Source organism: Hemitrygon akajei, chromosome 32, assembly GCF_048418815.1.
Source record: "Hemitrygon akajei chromosome 32, sHemAka1.3, whole genome shotgun sequence".
NCBI classification, from domain to species: Eukaryota; Metazoa; Chordata; class Chondrichthyes; order Myliobatiformes; family Dasyatidae; genus Hemitrygon; species Hemitrygon akajei.
Genome location: NC_133155.1, coordinates 16356957 through 16384300, shown reverse-complemented (window position 1 = coordinate 16384300; position 27344 = coordinate 16356957). Strand labels below are relative to the sequence as shown.

The 27344-nt window shown below is 39.4% G+C and overlaps 1 protein-coding gene across 1 annotated transcript in view; it reads right to left on the bottom strand.

Annotated features, from left to right (window-relative positions):
• Positions 1-27344, bottom strand: part of rragca (Ras-related GTP binding Ca) — a 38233-nt gene that overhangs the window by 9005 nt on the left and 1884 nt on the right. Inside the window, exons 2-4 of the mRNA XM_073034322.1 lie at positions 9852-10051; positions 1700-1814; positions 81-223 (exon numbers count right to left, since the gene is read on the bottom strand). Of these exons, the coding sequence (XP_072890423.1) occupies positions 81-223; positions 1700-1814; positions 9852-10051 (458 nt within the window). The remainder of the gene's footprint in view (positions 1-80; positions 224-1699; positions 1815-9851; positions 10052-27344) is intronic.

Here is a 27344-nt window from a genome sequence, read left to right as displayed (position 1 = left end):
GATCATTAGCAATTAACTGTTTTGTCTGATTTCATGGTACAGAAATTGACTGAGAATTGCAAATGCTCATTATTGCTTACCCATAAATGCAGGAGACGTCAATCACCACATCTATCATATCACAGCACAACTCGTATGACTGCATGTCTACAGGTGAACTGTCTGTGGCAATATAGATTTTACTGACTACATCAAAAAGAAAGGCTTTTTCAATTCCTGAATTCTGTAAGAAGAAAAAAGTTGCAACATTTAAGTTTTCTTAACAATTGCTATAATTTAACATCAACATAAAGCTTCAATAAGTTTTGTATTTCTTTTTAAATGCTCCTGAACTGTTACAGCAGTCAGTGCAACAACATGCCAAAACTGCTCAGATGATGACACAAACAGGAGGGGGCACTCGGGAAAGTAATAACTTGTCTCTTAGGTTCTAGCTTTCCCTGCAGTGAATAAATGGATGAGTCTCCTATGATGTAATAATTCAATTCTTTCAACACCAGGCTCCCATTTTACTGAGTTATTAACAATGCTTCTAAAGTTAAGATGCAAATACTTAAGTATTAATGCTCTATAACTCCAATGTTAAATAGTTTTGAACAACATTACTCACTAATTTTTTTAAAAAACCTTGGGCTGGAGGGGCAAAGCAAGTTAATAGGAAAGACTGCAGATTTACAAAATCTAATTAATTAAGTAATCCATTAAATACCAACCTCTATGAAGTATTTTGTTGAAAACTTTTTTTAAAAAAGGCAGCTAAAAGCAGCTTGAGTTATTCCAAAAATGTGTTTAAAAACTTATGAAAGGTTGCACTATTTCTCAGGCAATTGTTACCACACTGCATGCATCCCATTGTTGTGACAACTAGGATTATGATCTAGGCAACTACCAATTACAGATCCAGTCTTGGTCTGAGAAGACCTCAAATATTATAGGAAAAATGCTTGTAAACTAAGTAAACATTGAAAAAAAAATCAGGAGTCAACCAGTCATCTCTGGGTCTGTTATTATTCATTTACAGCTCAGACGTCAAGTTTCAGAAGAAAACTCTCACAATCTTGTTAAATGAAGAGTAGCCCCAAGAACCTGTAAATGAACCACAGCAAGTGATCCTTATGCCTCCTTTTCCAAGAATACTTCGAAATTGCTGTCGAAAACCTAGCTCATTCATCAAAGCTTAGTGGTCTACATTGGTTCCTAAATGTTAAAACTCATCCCCATTTTCAAATCTCTATAAGGTATAGCCTAATTATAATCATCTCTGGCCCTGGAGCACTGAAATATCTGTACTCCTCCAATTCTGCTTTCATTAGCTTCAAATTTAAAATCACTCTTCCAGCAGACTTAGAACCATGTTCTGAATTCTCTCATTAAAACTCACCTTTTAAGGTATTTCTTAAAACTGGCTTCTTTAATCAAGCTTTTGGCCATCTGTAATAAATTCTCTTTACATAACTTAATGAGAATTTCCATCTGAGACTGCCTTCTGTGAGAGCTCCTGATGTGTTAAGGCACAAAACTAATGGAAGCAGTTCATGTATGGTTGGGATGGATCAACAAAACTACCCAAGACACATCACATTGAATTTAACTGATAGTTTTACCATAACAGACAGCTTCAAACTGCACCAAAGAGTCAAATAAAATGTCTTTTTATTTAAGTAAAATCTTCATTCTTTGTTCTGCAACAGATACTCACTGATATAAAGATGTTAAGTAGATTTTCCAGTGTTGGTAGCTGTGGGATAAGTTTCTGTACTACTTTACTAAATGCTTCAAATATTGAATGATCATAGATGCTGGTTAAGTAAAAGCTGAAAAAGAAAAGGGAACATTTTTAGTAACAATGAACAGATCTAAATCCATTAAGTCAAAAACATGAAGCTGACAAGTATATTCACCCAAATATAAAAAAGGTAGGAATATTAGTCACCAACATTTTTGAGAAGCCTATCAAATAGATTGTGCACTTCCTTGAATAGGCCAGCTGTTTCAAGAAAATAACTGGTGAAACAGTTTTACCGGGCAAACACTTACTTATTGATATACAGCACAAAAATCAGCCCTCCCAGTCTTTTGAGCCACACCACCCAGTAATCCTCAATACAATCCTAGCCTAATCACCGAACAATTTTAAAAAAAAACCATATCCTACCAATCGATATGTCTTTGGACTGTGGGAGGAAACACATGCAGTTACAGGGAGAACATACAAACTTCTTACAGGCAGCAACAGGAATTGAACACCACTCTCCTGTACTGTAAAGCTTTGTGCTAACCAATATGCTACCATGCCACCCCCTATGTATAGCCATAGAGACATGAAAATTCACAATATTAATCTGTATTTTAGCCAAAAGGGCATCATTTTTGTTTAATTTTCAGAGATTCAATAAAGGAAGATACATGCTTATCAGACATACCAGCTCAGTGGTTGGTTAAGTTTCCCCGTGGCTAGCACCTAAGCAACAAGATCACATCATTACCATAGAGAATGGACTGGTTTTTAATGGAAGAATGACATTATTTTCACTAGCATCTATAATCACAACTATGGCCACAAGTGTCTGCCCAAACTGTTTCAGCAGTTGTTGTTTTGTAAGCAGCAATAAGCCTGCCCAAGATAAGTTTTTGATAAGTTTTGATTAAGTTTTTCCAAAAGTTTTGATTTCTAATATTTCATCTTATACCATACCAAATTTACGTTACAAACGAGAGATAACGAATGCAGCAGTCTTGATGAAAGGTCTCGGCATGAAACACTGACTGTTTATTCATTTTGATAGATGCTGCCTGACCTCCTGAGTTCCTCCAGCATTTTGTGTGCTGCTCAAGATTTCAAGCATCTGCAGAATTTCTCATGTTTACTTTGCATACGGTGAATGTGCCAAGGTTACAGTGCACTCAAGCTCATCTTTAGCAGTTTCTACGCAGAGCTCCTCATATGATAACCTCACCTTGTACAGTCATGGGGATACAGAGAAATAACATGTTGATGTCTGAAAAGAATAAAACTGGTCATCTTGGACATGTTTTCTTACATTATTGGTAAATGCTGAGGAAGAAATATCCATTTAATTATTTTTTTCAGGTAAAGCTTCCACAATACAGTATATGTACTTAATTCCCTTTTTCGTAAAAGTGGAAAGAAAATGAGACTATGTAACCAGTAAGAACAAGTTGGTTTAATATTAAACTGAAAGGAAGTTTATTTCTGGAACTTGGGGTTCCTGGAGAGTACAGACTGGTTGATAGCTTGCTATACACTGCAGTTCAGTCAGCAAGACTCCCAGTCACCTGCCATGTCAATTCTCAGTCCCAGTCCCAAACTAACCTTCTCACACTGTTCTAACAAAGATGAAGGAAGAGTGCCACATCCTGCATTCTTTCAGGGGTCAATACTGAATTCAATAATTTCAGGCAACAACATTTCTCTCTCCAGACACACGGTTCTACTTTCCTTTTACTTTATGTTTTTTTAAAAATCATCTCTGCCAGTTTTAAAAAGATTGGTTCCTTGACCCATTCTTTCCATGCACCACCCCCCCCCCCGCAATTAAACATACAATGCTTTCACACTCCTTCTAGTCTAATGAATCACCCTCAATCTGAAACACCCACTATGTTTCTCTACATATGGATAGCGCTTGACTTGGGAGTGTTAAAACATTTTTTTGCTTTTATTTACTATTTTAGAAAGTGTTTCCACAAATAATTACATTCCAAATATTACTCACATTAGCTGTATATGGAGAGATTGGTCCCTCCCCATGCATTATGCGACAGCGGAATCAACTACATCTTCTATTACTGATAGAGAACAGACTCACTGGTTGGTGATTAACCTGAATAGACTCCTCCTGCTTTTTGTGAATGCTCCATACCTATACAATTTTACTTGAAGCATTGTCAGATGGAAGCTTCCTCTCAGTTAACTATCATACACCATTTCCAACTAGATATGACAGATCTCTAGGTCTTCGATTGGAAATATTGCTCGTGGGATCACTTAGCTTGGTGATGAAACTTCAAAAAGGTTAGCACCTTGTAATGCCAAGTGCCAATTCTGGTGTATCCTCCTGCACTTTTCATTTAAATCTGTTATCTCCTTGCATAACTATAGCAGTGCACTGAAGGATATTCCTGCCAGCAGGTTACATATTGTGGTGCTATGTACATTTTTGCTGCTGTAGCTGGTTCATAGCACCTCAGACCTCCAGGTGTGCAAGATGTATTGCAATTTGTACACCATGCCGTGCAGCTGCTGCTACATAATACAAGGCACTAATGTCCTCAGTGCGAGGCTGGGACTTCTCCACAAAGATTGTGCAATGGGAACAGACAACAATGAACTGCCACAGGAAGACTGGCAAGGAAGAGTCAAGATCACTTGCCCCTCATTTAGTTTGCTTCCTACAGTGCATTGCAAAAGTATTCAGCCCCTATGACTATTGTCACATTTTACTGTCTCACTTTCTAAATTTATAATATATTGGAGGATTTTTCTGGAGTTAATCTACAACATTGTGCATCATATCAAATCCTAAGAAAAATTCCAAAACCTGTCAAGAACTTACAAAAATTATAAATCTAACTTGAAGCTGAAAAGTATTCATCCCCTTTTTAATTACTACGTTCACTTTCCTCAGGTGCAATACTGTATATTACCTTACTATCTCACCCAATTTGTTAATGTAGGATATTGGAGGATCACTTGAATAAATACTCTCTCTCTCTGTAAGGTCCAACAGCATGGTAGATTTTCAACAGACAAACCAAATAGAGAAATTACTTTAGTCAGAGGGTGGTAAATCTGTGGAATTTGTTGTCACGAGCGGCTGTGGAGGCCAAGCCATTGGGTGCATTTAAGGCAGAGATAGATAGGTTCTTGATTAGCCAAGGCATCAAAGAGTATGGGGTAAAAGCAGGGGAGTGGGGATGACGATGAAGTGGATCAGCCCATGATTGAATGGCGGAGCAGACTCATTGGGCTGAATGGCCTACTTCTGCTCCAAAATCTTATGGTCTTATGGTCAAATGAAAACAAAAGAGCATTCAAGGCAAGTCAGGGGAATTCTAACAGAGAAGCACAAAATTGAGGAAAGGTACAAGACCACCTCAAAGGCACTGAACATATCTTAGAGCTCAATGCATTCCATCATAAAAAAGTGGAAAAAATATGAAACCAAAGCCACACTGACTAGATCAGGCACACAACTCCCCTAAACTTAGTTGCTGGAGAAGAATAGCACTTATAAAAGAGGCTACTGTGATGCCAATAGTCACTCTGAGAAAGCTGCAGAAGTCAGTGGCTACAACTGGAGATGAAGTTCATGGCTCCACAATCTCCAAGCCTTGCACAAAAGGGGTATTTATGGAAGAGAGGCAAGGAAGAAGCCCTGGTTTAAAAAAACATATCCTTACCCATGAAGACTTTACAAAGCGTCACTTAGAAGATAAACTGGCATGGATTAGAATAGAATTAGATAAAATAGGAGAAAATATACCAGAAGATTTTATATATAAATGGGAATCTAAATGGATACAGGAAAAGAAAGAATCTCCTATACTAAAACATTTGATTGATTTATGGAATAAGATAAATGTTGATGAGATAAAAAAAATCTTTATTAGCAAAGAGACTTTTAATTCAAAATAAACTTATTCCTTTTACAATGGATAATCAACTTTTATATAACTGGTTTCACAAAGGGATTAGATATATAGGAGACTGTTTTGAAGGAGGTATATTAATGTCATTTGACCAATTAAAGAATAAATATAAAATATCAATTAACACTCTTTTCTGTTATTTCCAATTAAGGGCTTATTTAAGAGATAACTGGGTCAAACAATGTTGTTGCCGAAACCTAATGAAATAGAAACTTTAATTCATAAAGGAAAAATTAAAAAATTTATTTCTGGTATGTATAATTTGATTCAAAAACATACAATTAAACAAGGAATTCATGTCAAGACAAAAATGGGAAACTGATTTGAATATTAAAATTGATGAAACAAGTTGATCAAGATTATGTCTTAACAGTATGGCAAATACAATAAATGTTCAACTAAGATTAGTACAATATAACTTTTTACATCAATTATATATTACACCACAAAAAATAAATAGATTAAACTCAAATTTATATGATCAATGTTTTCGATGTAATCAAGAAATTGGTACTTTTTTTACACTCTACTTGGTCTTGTTTTAAAATTCAACCTTTTTGGACAAATTTAAGAGTTTTACTGGAACAAATTATTGGAACACAGCTTCCACACAATCCAATATTATTCTTACTAGGTGATATTGAAGGGATAAAACCGAAACCCAAATTGAACAAATATCAGAAAGAGTTCATAAAAATTGCATTGGCAGTACCCAAAAAGGCTATTGCAGTTACTTGGAAATCTGATTCATACTTAAAAATAGATCGTTGGAAGAATGAAATTTTCAGCTGCATTCCACTTGGAAAAAATTACTTATAACTTGAGATAAATATGAAATATTTCTGAAAATTTGGTGCCCTTATTTACAAAAGATAGGATTAAATATACATGTGCTCTGAAGATAAAATTATTGGTTATTCGGGGAAAGAAATAAATATATATACTAAAGCTATTATGAACTCCGTGAAGCATGTGGGGATCTTCCGATATCCAGGCACTCTTTCTTTCTTTCTTTTTTCTTCTCTCTTTTTCTCTTTCTACAGGGATATGTTAGGGGGGAGGGGGGAAGGGTTGATAATTTTTTTTCCTCATAAAAAAATATTTTTTTTTTAAAAAAAGACTACTGCCCACTGCCGCTCCCCAACTAACCTGGCACATCTTGAGCAATTTTGCAAGGAGGACTAAGCATATCTTGCTCAATTACATTGTGCAATGCAGGATGGCTGACATTTCAATTTTTAAATTTTTAGTTTTCCCATGCTTTACACTTTTCCATTTTTTGGGTTCTACTGTAAGAAAATGAAAATGTGATTCACAAATAAAAATTCAGTTAAGTTGATCAAAATCCCTCATTGCAATACTTATTTATGTGAACAAAGGGTTGGGGTCTAAATACTTTTACCAGACACTATCTGTTACTATCTGCAGCTGGATCCTTCGAGACTTTACCACCTCAATTACTCAAGTACTAATGTCATCCACCAGATGTCCATACCATTTGTTTACTCAAAGTGCAGTTCAACAATAAGGCAATAGAGAACATAGAAGAGTTACAGGTCCTTCAGCCCAGCGTTCTGCTGAACCAGCCAAAAAGTAAATCAAAACACACAAACACTAATCCCTTCTACCTACACAATGCCCGTCTTCCTCAGATACATATGCCGACCTAAACATTTCTTAAAAGCCTCTATTGTATTCGCCTCTACCGCCATACCAGTTTGCCCATTCCAGGCATCCATCACTGAGGAAAAAAAACTTACTACTCACATCCCTTTTGAACCTAATCCCTCTCATCTTCAATGCATGCCCACTGGTATTAGACATTTCAACCCTGGGAAACTACTCCCAGTCTACTCTATCTATGCCTCCCATAATATCAGATCCCTCAGCCTCCCCCACCACAGAAAAGAAAACAACCCATGTTTATCCAGCCTCTCATTGTAGCACATGCCCTCCAAACCATGCACACAGTATTGTGGTAAACCTCCTCTGCACCCTCTCCAAAGCCTCAACATACTTCCTATAGTGGGGCGACCAGAACTACATGCAATACTCCAAATGTGGCCTAAACAGTTTTACAAGGTTGCAACATAACTTCGTGATAATTGAATTCAATGCCTTGACTAATAAAAGCTAGTATCCACAAGCCATCTTAACCACCTTATCGACCTGCATAGTCTCTTTCAAGGAGCTATGAACTTGGATCCCAAGACATCTCTGCTCAGCAACATCATTAAGGATCTTGCCCTTAACAGTGTGCTGTCTTCTTGCATCTGCCCTACCGAGGTACAACACCTCACATTTATCTGGGTTAGCAGTTAATAATCAGAAGATAGCATCAACTATATTTGTGGGGTCTATAGTCAGCGTTGAGGACATCTACAGCTACTTCCACCTGTCTGTATACTGTCATACCTCCTCTTCTGAGGTTAACTTGCTCAGACACTGATGGAACCTAAACTGCACAATGATACTGTGCATCACCGCCAACCATGAGGAACACCTTTCACAATTTAGACACCTGATCCCCTGATGTTTGGAGAAGGACTTTCCAAGGGAGAAATCATGCTAGAGCTATAGATTAACCTATTTAGGCAAAGCTTCACCTGTCCAAGAGGCAAGGTAATCAGCACTTGTAATGCAAGTTTAACTGAAGCTCAAACAAAATAAGTGTGAAATGGTGAACTGCAGTGAAAGCTGAATAGAAACGCAGTGGATTCCAGTTAATTGGCCCATCAGATAATCAGAGCAACCGCTTATTTGGGCCAACTTCTAAAGAACAAAAACTAAATTGAGATAATAGCCAGGATTCCCTTCATTTATTTGGAACACTAAGCTGCTTAATTAGGGCAGGTGGCTGTTGCCAAACAGTTTCTAACTAGCATCAGACAAGTGCACTTACACGGCTGTTAGACACGATACCGTGCTTAGAGCAGTTTTTAAAATAGCGCCAGTGCGTGTGCTTGTGTTCAAAAAGCAGTGATTTTTGTCACTCACAGTTGGCAAGAAATAAGCAGCAAGATAGTTTAGAAGATTTCCAGCGTCTGCAGATTTTCTTTTGTTTGAGACAGTTCAGAACTGCAGTTTCAAGCATTCAGGCTTGGAGATACACAAAAGGCCAGGAGCGAAAATTAAATGATTTCACTACTTACTGATTTTGTTCATTTACAGTCAAAAGAACACAGTGTACTTCGAGTTCTTCCATTGGTAACTATTAGAAACTAATACAATTTTAAATTACTGTATTATTATTGATAGTGTTCTAATTTGTTCTGTATTTCATTTAAATACACAATTAAATGGTAGTTAGTCTTTTTTTCCCCCTACACCTTAACTATTTCCATGAAACCTTGGCTAATTGGGCAGCCACTTAATTAGGCCAAGATGTACTGGTACTGATGAGTCTCAATTAACTGGAATCCACTGTATAAACATGGAGAAATAACTGAAACCAACATGTCAAAAATAAATTGAAAATAAAAATGATGCTGGGAACCTGAAAGCAACGTTGAGAAAATGATAACGACAAAAACCAGGCGATCAAACAATTGAATACATTCCTGCATCCTTCATTTAAAACTTTTTCTGCTGCAATCTGTAAGAAATACAGATTGCCAACCATGCAAGAGCAAAAGGGACAGGTGGGAACTCAGCAAATAGAACTCACTGACAGCGAGTGTCAAAGTCATTATTTTTTCCGATCCACTGAGTAGAGAGAATGAGTCAAAATGAAATGCCAAAAGGATTAACATTCATTTGAGTCAGGGGAAAAAAAGACCAAATAAAAATCTTTGACTTTATTTCAACCAACCTGAAATATCTGTGGCAAATTTAACCAGCAATTAATATGCAAATCCAGAAATCTCTTTAAAATAGAGACAAAAGGTGAGATGTTGCTTATGCAAAGCAAATGGTGAAATATAATAAACTGGCCACCAATTTCTGAAAAGTCACACTTCACTTTTTTAAGAACTTAATCTAATTAACACCATCCATCACTTAGAGAAGGATTACAAAAATATTTTAGGGTTCAGAACAATCACAACATTGGAAGCAGCGAGTATAAACCAAGGCCTCTTTCTTCAGAGATCCTCAGTCACAAAACTACCATACTGTATTTCTTTGGGGAAAGAATAGTGCACTTTACCACCGGCATGTCCGATAACAACACTGCTTACCTTAGGTGAAGTTTCTCTAAACCAGCATCAGCAAGGTCATCATTGGCCCGCTGGTGAATGTCTCTTTGGGTTTCTATCTTGTGATCATCTGACAAACCATCTACTTTGTGGATGAATACTTCAAAATTAATTTCAGGATTGACTTTGTATGCTCGTGATACTGTCAGGTGAAGTCTTGCTAGAGCTTCCATATAATCATCCTGTCAAGAACAACACTCGTCAGTAATCTGCCATTTGAATGGAGGCCAACAAAAATAAAAGCTACTTGGGAGTGCACATTTGAAAAAGCAAATCAAAACATTTTTTTGTAAACCAGATATCATTGTCCTCTTCAATTTATTTACAATCACTGTTAGGGTTAATAAAACATTAGAAGGGTACTTGGCAATGGGAGAGATGAAGAAACAAGAAAAAACAAATCTTATACACCTATTAATATTACTAATTACTTTTAAATGTTTTTATAGGCCCTGTACGTTTTCCTGATGGAAGCCAAATACTAATCCTGACAGAAATAGTCATTCATTTCTCGAGCTTCCACTAATTGCCACCCCGTCCTCTCCTTCACCATTCCCCATTCAAGTTTCCTTCTCACTCCTTCTCTTATCTGCCCATCACCCCCTTCCCTTTCTCCCAGTCTTCTGTCCTCTCCCATTCGATTCCCCCTTCTCCAGCCCTTTACTTCTTTCACCAATTAATGTCCCATCTCTTTATTTCACCCTTCCCCCAGTTTCACCTATCATTTTGTACTTCTTCCTCTCCTCCCTTTCTTAATCTGACCCCTTCCCCCTTCCTTTCCAGCCTGAAACATCAACTGTTTACTCTTTTCCAAAGATGCTGCCTGGCCTATTGAGCTCCTCTTGCATTTTATGTGCATCACTAATAATTCATATTTACTGCTGTTTCAAGTAACAGCAGATTGTGTTCTGGCATAATTAACACAGATCTAATGGGGCACAACTTAGTTTACCTTAGCACCGGTTGTTACACCTTCAACTTTCTTCAAATGTTCACACTTTTGCTTTCCCTTTGCTGAAAGGAAAACTCTAGACCCTCAACCAAGTTCAAATATACTTATAAGCAGGTTATACCTTTAACCAAGAATGTGGTCTCACAGCAACAGTTCACAGATGTAATCATGAAAAGAGTAAATCAGAAAACAGTTAAAACCAAAATGTTTAAAGTTGCTGAAAAAGTTGAGGGTGGCGTGGCCAGTGGGAGGGTGGGGATGGTGTGCATGCGATGGAAAGAAGGGGAAAAAAAACAATTCTATGGAGATAGGGGAGAGACAACGACATGGGGTGGTAGCTCAAAGGATGGTAAAGGCTAACGAATAACAAAAATGTGACTGGAGCCAGGGTACAGGAAAGATCATAAATTGTATCTGAAATTCAGATTTACTGTATCTATCACATGTATAGTGCATGTGTATCATGCATACAGTGAAATGTGTCTTGTGTTAACAACCAACACACCCAAGGATGTGTTAAGGTCAGCCTCCAAGAGTCACCACACATTCTGGCACCAACAATATCACCACAATCTTCCAGAGAATACAAGCAGCAACAAGAAACAACAGCAAAACAAGCCCCTTTTACCCTCTCTCTGACCCAGACAGGCCTCCATTTCATCCCAGGCACAAGTTGAAAAAGGAAACAAATGCAAGACTGGAATGGCTGATCATCTGAAATTATTAATTCATTGTTGAGTCCTGAAGACTGCTATGCGTCAAGTTCCTCAAACTTAACATTGAGCTTTGTAGGCAGAATGTCAAAGTGTAGGATGGAGAATTAAAGTGACAGGCAATTGGATGTTGTCACCAATACTCCACTCAACTCCCACTGACCTTAGTGAGTTTTAATTTTAGATAAGCCTTTTCATTCTTGCACTGCACTTTTTCCAGACTTTTTGAAATCAAGTCACTTATATTGTCATTTCGATCATAACTGCTACAGTACATAGCAAAAATGAGACAACATTTTTCAGGACCATGGTGTTACAGGACAGTACAAAAACTAGACTGAACTACATAAAGTGCACAAAACAATGCAGGCAATACAATAAATAATAAACAGGACAATAGGGCAGTAAGGTGTCAGTCCAGGCTCTGGGTATTGAGGAGTCTGATAGCTTAGGGGAAGAAACTTACCTAGTCTGGTCGTGAGAGCCCAAATGCTTCGGTGCCTTTTCCCAGACGGCAGGAGGGAGAAGAGTTTGTATGAGGAGTGCATGGGGTCCTTCATAATGCTGTTTGCTTTGCGGATGCAGCGTGTAGTGTAAATGTCCGTGATGGCGGGAAGAGAGACCACGATGATCTTCTCAGCTGACCTCACAATCTGCTGCAGGGTCTTGCGATCTGAGATGGTGCAATTTCCGAACCAGGCAGTGATGCAGCTGCTCAGGATGCTCTCAATACAACCCCTGTAGAATATGATGAGGATGGGGGGGTGGGAGATGGACTTTCCTCAGCCTTCACAGAAAGTAGAGACACTGCTGGGTTTTCTTGGCTATGGAGCTAGTGTTGAGGGACCAGGTGAGATTCTCCACCAGGTGAACACCAAGAAATTTGGTGCTTTTAACTGTCTCTACTGAGGAGCCGTCGATGTTCAACAGGGAGTGGTCGCTACGTGCCCTCCTGAAGTCAACAACCATCTCTTTTGTTTTGTTCACATTCAGAGACAGGTTGTTAGCTCTGCACCAGTCCGTTAGCCGCTGTACCTCCTCTCTGTAAGCTGACTCGTCATTCTTGCTGATGAGACCAACCACGGTCATGTCATCAGCAAACTTGATGATGTGATTCGAGTTGTGTGTTGCAGAACAGTCGTGGGTCAGCAGAGTGAACAACAGTGGACTGAGCACACAGCCCTGGGGTGGGGGGCCCCATGCTCAGTGTGATGGTGTTGGGAGATGCTGCTCCTGATGCGGACTGACTGAGGTCTCCCAGTCAGGAAGTCTAGGATCCAGTTGCAGACGGAGGTGTTCAGGCCCAGTAGGCTCAGCTTTCCTATCAGTTTCTGAGGGATGATTGTGTTGAATGCTGAACTGAAGTCTATGAACAGCATCCGAACATGTGTCTTTTTTGTCCAGGTGGGTTAGTGCCAGGTGGAGGGTGATGGCAATGGCGTCATCTATTGAGCTGTTAGGACGATACGCAAACTGCAGGGGGTCCACTGAGGAGGGCAGCAGGGTCTTGATATGCCTCATGACGAGCCTCCCCAAACACTTCATGATGATGGATGTGAGTCATTTAGGCAGGACATGGAAGACTTCTTCGGCACAGGGACGATGGTGGCGGTCTTGAAGCACGTTGGAACGGTGGCGCTGCTCAGGGAGATGTTGAAGATGTCAGTGAGAACATCTGCTAGCTGGTCTGCACATCCTCTGAGCACTCTACCAGGAATGTTGTCTGGTCCAACAGCCTTCTGTGGGTTGACCCTGCACAGGGTTCTTCTCACATTGGCCACAGTGAGACACAGCACCCGGTAGGAGGGGTGGACTTACTCACCGCCATGTCATTTTCCACCTCAAAATGGATGTAGAAGTTATTCAGCGCATCTGGGAGGGAGGTATCACCCGCACAGTCAGGTGATGTTGTCCTGTAGTTGATGTCCTGGATGCCCTTCCACATGTGCCATATGTCACCGCCGTCATGGAAGTGGCTGTGGATTCGCTGGGCGTGTGCACACATTGCCCCTCTGATGGCCCAGGACAGTTTGGCCCTTGCTGTTGTTAGGGCTGCCTTGTTGCCTGCTCTGAAGGCGGAGTCACGGGTCCTCAGTAGTGCACGCACCTCCGCGGTCATCCATGGCTTCTGGTTAGCGCGTATAGTGATGGTCTTCAACAGAGTAACATCAGTGCACTTGCTGATGTAGCTGGTCACTGATGCTGTGTACTCCTCTAAGTTGATAGAGTCACCATCAGTTGCAGCCTCCCTGAACATGTGCCAGTCAGTGTGCTCAAAGCAGTCTTGAAGAGCAGAGATGGCAAATAAACCCTTCTCTAGTATTTCAAACTTCATTCAACACCGTTTTACACCACCGCCATTTAGCTCTATTCTTTAATCTTTACCACTTTCAGCCAGCATCACCACTACTTGCCTAGTTTAAACTCTCCAGTATCCAACTTCATCACAAATACCTATTTTCAATTGCCCCACTGCAATTTCTCTGCATTAAAGACCAGTTACCGTAATTTAAAATTTTTAGAAGTATGAGGAAAGACCATTGTTCTGAAATGTTAAACTTTTCATGCAGCCTTTTCTGCTTTTATTCCTTCAAAGCTTGAAGAGTGTTCCTCTTGGAAATATTAGTCCAGAGAGATATTATATCCTGAACCTATCTAATGTCCACAAGCAAACATGGAGAGCACAATGGCAGAAGAGGGCAGAGAAAAATTGAGTGTACTCAGGTGCAGGGAGTTAGAAAATTTAAGAGCCAGTGTGTGCTGGGAATGACAGAGTGCATAAGAATCAGAAATGAGGACATTCTTCTCCTCACCATTAAAGTCAATTTCTTTCACTAGTCTCACATCTGATGTTGATAACCTCAGTAACTGAAACTTCACATAATCTTCAGAGAAATTATTTGTCTTTATCTCCTCACCTGTCCCATGGGATTGAGGATTACTTTCTTCCATTCCACTTTTAGGAATGTCTGACATATGAATTATTTTAATTTTTTCATTGTCTACATATTTTCAGCTTTCAATAATTCTTTTTTAAAGATAAGCTTTGTCACATGTACATTGAAATGCATCATTTTGTGTCAAATCAAATCAATGAGCACTTTGCTGGGCAGCCTGCAACTGGCATCACACTTTCAGCATCATCATAGTATGCTCGCCACTCACTATTCCTAACCTTACATCTTTGGAATCTGGGAGGAAACTGTAGCACCCTGAGGAAACCCACGCAGTCATGGGGAGAAAGTACAAACTCCTTACAGGGTGTGGCGAGAACTGAACCCCGATTGATGATTGCTGTATTGTAAAGTGATGTGCCACTGTGCCATCCACTCATAATTCAGTTATTTCAATAAACTAGGGAAAAGACTGTCTAGCACAGACAGAGAGCACCAAGTATTACATACAGTTAAAACTGAATGAGGTTAATTAAACCAGAATACATAGAGACGTCAATCATTTTAAAGTCAAAAAAACTGCTTTCGTATTTGCATTAACTGTTTTTGGCTGCAAGATGTCAATGCAGGAGGAGGCTACAGCGCAAGATTGGGAGCTGAGCAAATTCATAACAGAAACCACCCATTAATGGTCTTCATTAATTTGCAATTAATTAATTTACATCTTAAGCCCATTACCCTTACTGGGGCACAAGCCATCTATGTTCTGGGTCAAAAGAAGTTGATCAGCCCTGCGGCTTCCCCTTCCAGCACACGACCTCAAACGTCTTCTACGTGAAGATCCTTTATCACCCTGGAATAAGGTCTCTGAAGCCTCTGTAGCTCTGGGTTTAAAAAAAAAAAAATGGGATAGGGTTGCAAGCCCCGTGACCAACCCTCCTCCTTTCGCAGCCGGGCTTGGGACCGTCCATGGCGGAGTTATAAATTTTCGCAAGTAGTTTCAATTACTGAATGTGAGCAGAGGAATTATAATAGACAGATTTCACTGGAAGTCCAAGTAGACAGGAAAGGTAATACAGATTGTGCTTTGCATGGTTCTCCAGCTCTCAACACCTTACCTACACAATATTCCCTCACATACATTAGCTACCAGTGACTGCATACCAAGTTTTACTAATTTTCTTTAATTATGAGGTTCATTTGTATTCAAATTTAAGTCAAAATCATTTTAGATGATGAGACCAGCATAAATGTATGTTTTTTTTTAAAAAAAGATGTACTAAATCCAGAGTCATCTTGCAGAAATTTTACAGACTTAGAAGATATGACCAAAGATTGTTAAAAATGTTCATTTAAAACACTTTTGGAAAGGAACATAAGTTATAAAGAATCTAACATGCTTCCAAAGACCACATCAGCATGTTTTTTCTAAGAACAGTGCATAACATGATTGCTCTTTAGATCTTAATGAATACGCCACAGTTGTCATCAAGACTTCATCCTGTGTGGACCAGTGTGTGTCTGTCTTCGAGAACATACCAGACATTCTCAAACCAGAAGCTGTGGATAAACCAGGGGATTCACAGTTTGCTACAGGTAGATATGAGGCATTCAAGACCAATGATTTTGAACTTCTGGACTCTGGAAGAAGTCCAGGTATGGCCTATGGAAGGCTATTTTAAGAAAAAAGAAATTCTGAGTGAAGTAACTAGATGCACATCAGCTATGGCAGGATTTGCCAGACTTTACTTTCTCCTACAAGGAGGAACCTAACATCAATGGCTGTGATGCTCCATTCCCTGACGAGCTAAACACCTTTTATTCATGCTTTGAAAGGGAGAATATGACTACACCAGTGCAAAAACCTGCAGCATCTAGCAATCCTGTGACATGTCACAGGGGCCGATGTCAGAACATCTTTCAAGAAGGTGAATGCTTGCAAGGAATCAGGCCCTGATGGTACGCCTGGCAGGGCACTGAAAATCCATGCCAACCAACTGATTGGCACGTTCAAGGACATCTTCGCCCTCTCATTGCTGCAGTTAGAGATTCTCATCTGCTGCTGCAAATGAGCAATTATACTGGTATTCGAGAACAGGGTGAACTGCCTTAATGACTATTGCCCAACAGCACTCACATCTACTGTGATGAAGTGCTTAGAGTGTTTGGTATTGGCTAGAATTAAATACTGCCCAAGCAGTTCGCCTACCACAACAGCTCTCCAGCAGAAGCAATCTCACTGGCTCTCTACTTGGATTTGAAGCACCTGGACATACCTACAGTATGTCAGGCTGCTGATTATTGATTACAGCTCAGTATTCAACATCATTATCCCCTTGTTAATCAGCAAATTTCAAAGCCCAGGCCTCTGTACTTTCCTCTGCCACCGGACTTCCTCATGCAGAGGCCAGCGGGGGGGGGGGTGGGAGGGAGTAGAAGAATCAGAAATAACATCTCCTCACTGAATTAACACCATCGCAACTCAAGGACGTGTGCTTAGCCTGTTTCTCGACTCTCTCCACACACTTAACTGTGTGGCTATTCAAATACTGATGAAGAGGCGAACAGGAGTGACGTAGATCGGCTACTAAGTGGTGTCAGTAAGACCAAGGAATTGATTGTAGACTTCAGAAAGGGAAAGACAGGAGAACACACACCAATCCACATTGAGGGGTCAGCAGTGGAAAGGGTGAGCAGCTTCAAGTTCTTGTGCGTCACCATCTCTGACAATCTTTCCTCATTCTAATATATTGATGAAATTATAAAAGAGGCACACCAGAGGCTCTGTTTCATTGAGTTTATGATTTGGTTTGTCAAAGACTAGCAAAATTCTACAGATATACCATGGAGAGCATTCTGATTGGTACATCCATACCAGATGTTGGTGTAACCAATGCACAGGATAACAAAAAGCTGCAGAAGGTTGTAAACGCAGCCAGCTCCATCAGAGCACTAGCCACCCCCTTAGTCGAGAGCACCTTCAAAAGATAGTGTCTCAAGGAGACAGCATCATGAAGGATACTCACTATCCAGGACATGCCCTCTTCTCATTACTACCAATGAGGTTGTACAGGAATCTGAAGACGGACACTCAATGTTTTAGGAACAAGTTATTCCCCTCCACCACTGGATTTCTGAATAGTCCATGAACACTACCTCACTATTTCACACTTTTTGCACCATACATATTCTTAATTTAATTTATAGCAATTTTGGTATAGCTCTGTACTGCTGCTGCAAAGCAAATTTCACAACATATACAAGTGTTATTAAATCAGGTTATGATTCCGTCTGCCCGGAGAAGATGTGGTACATTTGATGTTGCAGTGTTTGCCGAGCTTGGCAATTAGCTTGCAGACGTTTCATCACCAGTCAAGGCGACATCCACAATGCACAGCTGTTGGTGTCTCTTTTTGGGAGCAATTGCACTTATATAGCATTCCCCCACCCCCCGCCCCCATTCACTTGGCTCAGTCCTGATTGGCTACCCCTTCAGTTGATCTTTAAATTCTATTACCTCACATTTCATTAGCTCTTAGGGATGTTTGCATGGTATCTATTTCAATATGTTTGTTTAGGGAATTACCAAAGGAGAACCACACTTCTAAAAATTTGCGTGCCTACTTCGTGTTTGTCTGTGCCAGAATCTCTGTTGTGTCCCAGTTAAAGTGGTGTCCTTTTCAGTCTTCCTATACCAAGATTAGTGACAGTAGATCATGTCCTCGTACCATCAGCTTGTGTTCCCGCAAACGAGCGAAGTTTACATGTCCTGTCTGGCCAACATAGTTCTTGTTGCAGTCTCCACAGGTGATCCTGTACATCACAGTGCTTTTGTTGGCTGTCTTTATTGGTACCTTGGATCTTGAGACAAGCTTCTTTAAATTTGCTGTTGTTACAGTTTACCAAGCAACACATACTCAGAAGTACATTGTTCATCAATAAATGAAGTTATCAAAAAAGGTCACGTCTGGTACAGTTTTAATTAAAACAGCAGTAATGTCGATCTAACCATCTTCCAGTCATTCCTTCAAATCAAATGGACTAGTTAGCAATATGTTAAGAAATGCAAGGAACCATAAACATCTACATGCATTTACAAGTTCAACAATGGACAGCAATCCATTCTACTACTAGCACAGAATGTTTCTATTAACAAAATACAATCTTCTCTATATCCCAGGTGACATTTACAAACCCCATTTCCAGAAAAGTTGGGATATTTTCCAAAATGCAAAAACAAAAATCTGTGATATGTTAATTCACGCGACCTTTATTTAACCGACAAAAGTACAAAGAAAAGATTTTCAATAGTTTTACTGAACAACTTAATTGTATTTTGTAAATATACACAAATTTAGAATTTGATGGCTGCAACACATTCAACAAAAGTTGGGACAGAGTTAAAATAAGATTGAAAAGTGCACAGAATATTCAAGTAACACCGGTTTGGAAGACTCCACATTAAGCAGGCCAATTGGTAGCAGGTGAGGTATCATGACTGGGTATAAAAGTAGCGTCCATCAAAGGCTCAGTCTTTGCAAGCAAGGATGGGTTGTGGCTCACCCCTTTGTGCCAAAATTCGTGAGAGAATTGTTAGTCAGTTCAAAAGGAACATTTCCCAACGCAAGATTGCAGAGAATTTAGGTCTTTCAACATCTACAGTACATAATATTGTGAAAAGATTGAGAATTCAGAGACATCTTAGTGCGTAAAGGGCATGGTCGGAAACCACTGTTGAATGTGCGTGACCTTCGAGCCCTCAGGCGGCACTGCCTAAGAAACCATCATGCTGCTGTGACAATTATAGCCACCTGGGCTCGGGAGTACTTCGGAAAACCATTGTCACTTAACACAGTCCGTCGCTGCATCCAGAAATGCAACTTGAAACTGTATCACGCAAGGAGGAAGCCATACATCAACTCTATGCAGAAACGCTGGCAAGTTCTCTGGGCCTGAGCTCATCTCAGATGGACCGAAAGACTGTGGAACCGTGTGCTGTGGTTAGATGAGTCCACATTTCAGCTAGTTTTCGGAAAAAACGGACGTCGAGTTCTCCGTGCCAAAGATGAAAACGACCAACCTGATTGTTATCAGCGAAAGGTGCAAAAGCCAGCATCTGTGATGGCATGGGGGTGCATTAGTGCCCACGGCATGGGTGAGTTGCATGTATGTGAAGGTACCATTGACTCTGATGCGTATATTGGGATTTTAGAAAGAGATATGTTGCCATCAAGGCAACGTCTCTTCCCGGGATGTCCATGCTTATTTCATGGACAATGCCAGATCACATTCTGCACGGGCTACAACAGCGTGGCTTTGTAGACACAGAGTGCGTGTGCTTGACTGGCCTGCTGCCAGTCCAGATCTATCTCCTATTGAAAATCTAAGGCGCATCATGAAGAGGAGAATCAGACAACGGAGACCACGGACTGTTGAGCAGCTGAAGTCTTATATCAAGCAAGAATGGACAAAATTTCCAATTGCAAATCTACTACAATTAGTATCCTCAGTTCCAAAACGATTAAAAAGTGTTATTAAAAGGAAAGGTGATGTAACACAATGGTAAACATGCCTCTGTCCCAACTTTTGTTGAGTGCGTTGCAGCCATCAATTTCTAAATTTGTGTATATTTACAAAATACAATTAAGTTTGTCAGTAAAACTATTGAAAATCTTTTCTTTGTACTTTTGTCAGTTAAATAAAGGTTCACGTGAATTAACATATCACAGATTTTTGTTTTTATTGCATTTTGGAAAATATCCCAACTTTTCTGGAAATGGGGTTTGTATAATCCTAAAGTTATCAGATGCTGCAAAGCGCTTGGTTACTGATAGCACTATAGGGAACACATGCAATTCAGGTAGTTGTCATGAAGCTGTCCAACAATGAATATGCCATATTTTTATATTTCTGTCAAATAATGGTTTGCAAAACCAACTCATGCTGAAATTACCATACATCACACCATACAATGGCAAATAAAATTGATATTATGCAACTGACTTTAGTAAATCCGATGAACTTAAAAGCATAATGCAAGTTGCCTGTACCATACAAAGTTCAAGGTGACACAAATGAAGTACAGTATTCACCGTTCTTTGCACTGTCTCACACAAAGATGTGCACCTTTTTGGGGAAGAGAAACCCAGCAAGTGATCATTGCAACACAAACTGGAAACCACACATTTCACACCAAACTGAAGGTCTTGCCAGGTTTAATCATGTGTGGACTTTTGAAATCAAACTCCAGCTGTTTGAAAGCCAGCTGGTTAACAGCAAATTATTGGACTTGCCTTCAACTGCTCGTATTTAAGTGACCACTACTCTTCAGCGATGAAGATGTACACATTTGCCAAGTATTCTGTAGCAGACTGTCGCAACTGGAAGGTATTACATTCAACAATGAATACTCTATTCCGGTGCAATGACAAATTGAAAACCAGCAGCCAGCTACTGCACCATTCTATGAAGCACATGAAAGAAACCGATGATGTACTGCTGCCATCTGGGAACATACAAAGTACAAATACTTCCACATGAGAATTTCCAAGGAAATGGTGACTTTGCCTTGTATGCCAAAGTTTGCATTACTAATTTAATGCCAGGCAAAGCAGTAAGAAAACTCAATTAAGAAAGTGATCAATGGTGTTATTCAACAAATAATGGTCAAAGTAAATGGCTGTAATTGCAGGACATTGGTCCTGCATGCAAAACTGACCTTTTCATGATATTGGTAGCAGAATATTAAAATTATAATCCAATTGACAATATCATTCCTCACACTAACTGGAAAACATGCTTCCCCCCACCCCCAAAGGGGTTAGATCCCACAGTATAATGTAGAGAAAACTAAATATAGAAACAAATATTGATTCTTATGACATTTGCTTTGTTTTTTTTAAATGACTGGTTGACCTTATTAGGAATAGCAGCAGTACAGAAATAAGTATTTTGTGATTCTCAGTAAAGGAAATAAACCCATCTTTCTTCTGCTTCAAGTTAAAAGTTAATAAAGAAGCTGAAGCTTCTAAAAAAAACATTATTACATTTATCTTCCAATATCTTTGAGGCACTTACATAAATAGATTTTTCTCCTCTGGAAACAGTGCATTCATAGAATCAGACCTTTCAGTTGATCTAGTTCATGCCAAGCCATTTAAACTGCCTACCCCATCAACCTGCACTGAGACCACAGCCCTCCATACCCTTACCATCCAAACTTCTCTTAAATGTTAAAAGAGAGCTTGTATGCCCACTTGCACTGGCAGCTCATTCCACACTCTCATGAACCTCTAAATGAAATTTCCCCATGTTTTCCCCTTAAACTTTTCATCTTTCACCCTTAACCCATGATCCCTAACATTCACTGTGTAAGACCTACCCTGGTTAGTCCTACCAAAGTGCAACAAGTCGCACTTGTCTGCATTAAATTCCATCTGTCAATTTTCAGCCTTTTTCCTCTGCTGGTCCAGATCCCACGGCAAGCCATGAAAGACTTCAATGTCCACTAAACCCCCAACCTTAGTGTCATCTGCAAGTCTGCTGATGTAGTTAACCACAGTATTAATGAAAATTGTTGATATACAATAGATGACAAACAACAGACCCAGCACCAACCCCTGTGGCACTCAAGTCACAGGCCTCAAGTCAGAGAGGCAACCATCTACTACCACTCTCTGGCTTCTCCAACAAAGCCAATATCTAAACCAATTTACTACCACATCTTGAACGCCGAGCGACTAAACCTTCTTGACCAACCTCCCACATTGAAGTCCACGTAGACAACATCCACTGGCTTGCCTTTATCAACTTCCCTGTTTACTTCCTCAAAATATAGGATTGGAATAGACATGACCTACCACACATGAAGTCAAGCTAACTAATTCTAATCAGTCCACGTCTATCCAAATACTTGTATTGCCAGTCCTTTAGAACACCTTCCAATAACTTTCCTACGACTGATGTCATGCTCACCGGACTATAATTTCCTGGTTTATTTTTAAAGTTTTTCTTAAACAGCAGAACAACATTAGCTATTCTCCAATTCTCCACTACCTCACCTATCTCCAAGGATGATTTAAGTATTTCTGCAAAGGCCCCAACAATTTCTGCACTTGCCTCCCACAGGGACTGAGGGAACACCTTGTCAGGCCCTGGGGATTTATCCATCCTAATGTGCCTCTAGACAGCAAACACCACCTCCTCTAATCTGTTTACAGTCCATGAAGTTGATGCTGTTTTACCTCACTTCTATAGATACATCTCCTGAGTAAATACAGATGCACCCTCTCACTGGGACTTCTACGTACTGATTAAGGAAACTTCCCTGAACACAATGGGCAAACGCTATCCCATCTAGTCTTTTTACAGTATGGGAGTCCTAGTCACTATATGGAAAGTTAAAAATCACCTTTTATAACAACCTTACGTTTCTTGCAATAGTCTGTGATCTCTCTATAAATGTATTCCTTTGTATCTCTCAGACTGTTGGGTCTGTAATATAGCCCATTAATGTCATCATACCTTCCTTATTCCTCAGTTCCACCCGTAACGCCTCAGTAAATTAGTTCTCCAGTCTGTCTTGACTGAGCACAGCCATGACTAGTAATGCCACCCCTCCTCTTTAATACTTCCAGCTCTCATGTCTAAAACAATGGAACCCCAGAATATTGAGCTGCAGTTCTGCTTCTCCTGTAACCAAGTTTCACTAATAGTTACAATATCATAGCTCCACATATTGATCCAGGCCCTGAGCTCATCTGCCTTTCCTACGATACTTCTTGCATTGAAATATACACAGCTCAGGATATTAGTCATTCCATGCTCAATGCTTTGATTCCTGACTTTGTCTGAGATCTGAATAACATGTCTCCACAACCTCTCCATTATCTTTTCTGGCACTCTGGTTCCCATCCTCCTGCAAGACTGAGACTCAAAACTGAGATATTCTGATAATTTTACAACTTTACAGCTCAAGTATAAAACCATCCGTGAAAATCTTCCAATTTCATATACTAGCTTATATTAATTCAATCCCTAATTCAAAAATGTTGCTCCACATTGCAATCCACAACGCACCTCTCAAAGCTGCAATAATCTTATTATTATAGTTGTACAAATACATATTTGAAGGCAGAGGAACATTTTCTTACTAAGTGCAAGTTGAAAACTTCAGGATAAAATCCATTTCAGATTTTTTTTTTTTAAATATACAAGTCTTGTGATATCACAGTACTTCCAAAATGAGAAACAAGTCACTGGTACTTTAACTTACATGCATCACATACAGCACTGAACACCAAAGATACCTGAAAACTGACTAACAATGGGCAGCTAATGGCACAGCAGAAACTTATGTTTCAAAACTTGCCATCAGTTGTCATTCTCACTTGTGCTTCATCATCTTTTCCAAATTTTACATCCATCTGCCAGCACCATAATTAAAACATTTATTTTTCTGTTTAAAGAGGACATAGAAGGTGTAGAAAGTTGAAGTTAGTGGTAAAGTGCTTAAAAACACCACCTCCTAAACTTTTACTTTCAAATAATTGAAATATCAATGTAAACTTCATACATTAAAAATTATTTAATATATTCAAAAGAACATTGCCCTAAATAAAAAAAGAGCAAAAGAAGAATTTCAATTCTGAAGATTAGTTGTCCATATTTGATCGACACCCACAATCATGCAAACTAGTCACTGTAATGATAGGGTAACTACACAGAATTAAGGAACACAAAATGCTTTTCACATAGTTAGTTAATACTGAGGGCGAAGCAAAGTCAAGATGGTGCTAAACGGCGACTCCTTTGCGTGCATCTTCAGAAACAGCTCTATTTCCATCTTTGACATATCTTTTTTTCCCTTTTCAAGGTTCTTTTGGAGACCTTCGCCAGGAGTTACACTCAGACTTCGATTCTTTGTCAGAATGGGACCCGCTCTCAGGGCCTCATGACTGGCAGTTTTTTGGCATCCCAAGGATGCAGCCTGGAAGACTAGCACATCTTCAGGGTGCCAGATTTTCGTAGTTCTGGAGACAGGTTGATTCAAGGCTGGTGACCCTGATGAGGTGTCGCAGGAGAACACAGAACATCAGGAACGGCTGTATGTCCAGAGACCTGAGTCTCGGGGCCGATTCTCTGGGCGCAGAGCTCGGAAAGAGCAACGCAACAGACTTTTGACACCATAAATCTGCAAGTTGTTTGTTATGTCTCCCCTCTCACTGTGAAATGGAGACACCTCTTTTTCCCTTATTAGGGAAGGAGAGAGCCTGTGGTATGTCAAATTAACAGGTGAACAAGTAGTCTTTGGGGTACTGCAAGTCTGCGTCTTTACTGATGCTTCGCTGCATGTTCAAGTGCTCGGTGGAGGGTGCTGATGCTTTTTTTACTGGTGGGGGAGAGGTTGTTGCCTTGCTGCTGCATGTGCATGGGAGAGGGCAGGTGGGGGGGGGGCTTTTGGGTTCTAATATTTGTCTGTCATTCTTTGGGGCACTCCCCTGTTTTCCTGGATATTTGCGAAGAAAAGGAATTTCAGGATGCACATTGTATACATTTCTCTGACATTAAATGTACCCATAGAACCTATTGAAGAGAAGCCACTATCTAAAAAGTATGTGACAAAAGAAGAGTGGCATTAACTCAGTTACACAAACAAGATGCAACACCTTCTAGTGTATTGACTTACTACATCCAAAAATGAGTAATTGCTGCTCAAATCAAAAGGCCTATACTTAATCTGGAAAATTTAGCATCTTCCAATGCATAGTATTTATTTTGTTAATTAGACGTACTGGGAATTAAAAGCAACCGATAGCTGAAGTTTCACAGAAGCAAAAGAACACAGATCAGACCGCACAATCGAAGGCTGAATTATCGCTGATTGTAATGCTGACAGAGCAAGTTTCTAAAGGTTCTAGTGGCATGATATGCAATTCAAGTTGACAACCTTTGGTTCCATTTAGCAAAAAAAAGATGTATTCCAAGTTAAGTGTAGGCAATTATCACTTCCAACTGATCTCACGTAAAAGTAGTTCAAAGAAAGGAGCTAAATCAATGAGAGTTATTCCACTTCTTGCATTAAATTTTCATGTGTTGGGAGCCCAGATTTTTTTTTTGGAGGGGGCAGTCTGTAGAAGAGAGGAAGAATTGGAATATAGGATGAGAAGTTACAAGGAGAAAATATTTAAAAATATTTCCCTTAGGATCAAAATATCAAAGAGAAATTGATAAAGTTAGTAGAGTTAAGTGAATGATTGCTATCTGCACCATCACTGGCATCCATGTATAAACTTTAAATGATTACGCTGTTACATTAACTGCCAGCCTGCCTCAGTAAAAATGAACAGAAGTGTAACTTACAAATCTGCACCCTCCTCCCCAAATGGAAACTCTCGCCTTTTCTTCAGAAAAGCTTCATTTAAGATCATAGTTTCCCTAACCGCATTAATTCCTAGTTGATAGCATCCAGATTCAAACTATTAGTTCTGATATCAGTATTGCCATCTTTATTAATATTCTTTATTTCAATTTGAATTTTAACAAAAAGTTTAAAACTACTAAACTACATAGAATGGGACATTTTATTTTCAGCCTCAACACAAACTGCAGTGCACTGAAACCCAACACATCAGAATGCCATTGAAGCATCCAGCTGCAATGAGATCAAGGAATCCTCTATTATCTGGAAGAGATTCAAATATTAGAGTCTAGTTATTTGATCAAGTGTATAAATAAGAGCACAGAGACAGTCCAACACATTCCAAAAGCTAAAAAACTGTAGAGTACAAGTCAGAACTAAAAACAGAAAATTGCTGAAAATACTTTGTTTGAGCACTGATGACGCAAACAAATATTTCAGATAAAGGAACTGTCATTAGAAAACCAATAGCATTCCAAATTTAACAGAAAGATTAGTGTTTAATTGCTAGAACTACATATTTCAGCATTTGTTTATAAAATACAATAGTAATGTCTGACAACTTTTGTTCCTACTAACATGACTTCAAGCATCAGAGGATCTGAAAGTGGCAAGTGAATTCCCCTACCTTCACAGCTGCATGTTCAGCACTTGGTTAGTGGCTGCCAGATCAAAGATGAAGGCATGTCAAAACTTAAATACAATAATCTGTTGCCCATCCCATAAATCAGGAGAATGAGAGCCCAAAACTCAACTAGGAAGTTGCTTGTAAATTTCATTTCTAACAATAGATCTCAAACGTACCAGCCATTCCAATATGCTATCCAAACTAACCTAGTCAGAAATTAAAGTTCGAAAATATTTTCAAAGATATCAAAAATTCAAAAACATAAAAGTTTTTAAATAGTTCTATTCTTGCTTAAAAATTTAAATGGGAATGTTAAACCATGGAAGGTAAAAATTCTAAGGCTTTGAAGTGTACATGAAGTTAAATGCTAAAGTTAGAAGAAATAATGGGGAAAAGAAACAGGACTTGTGCCTAAACCTTTCCTGTAAACTTGTCACCATAATCTTTAGTTCTCATTTTAAGGAAAGATGCAGCAATTATGTTGTGTAACAAAGAATGGAACAGAAATAAGATGACTTTGTGCTGAAAGAATCTTAAAGTTGCTATATTTAGTATAATATTTTATATAGTGCAGCTTGAGAGACCGTTTCACGGAGCACCTATGCTCCATCCACCAGAAGAAGCAGGATCTCCCAGTGGCCAACCACTTTAATGCCACTCCCCATTCCGATATGTCAATCCATGGCCTCCTCTACTGTTGTGATGAGGTCACACTCATGTTGGAGGAGCAACATTTTATATCCCATCTGGGTAGCCTCCAACCTGATGGCGTGAACATCGATTTCTTGTACTTCTGGTAACAGACCCTCCCAACCACCCTCTCCTTCACCATTCCCCATCCTCTTTTCAATCTCTCATCTCCTTGCCTG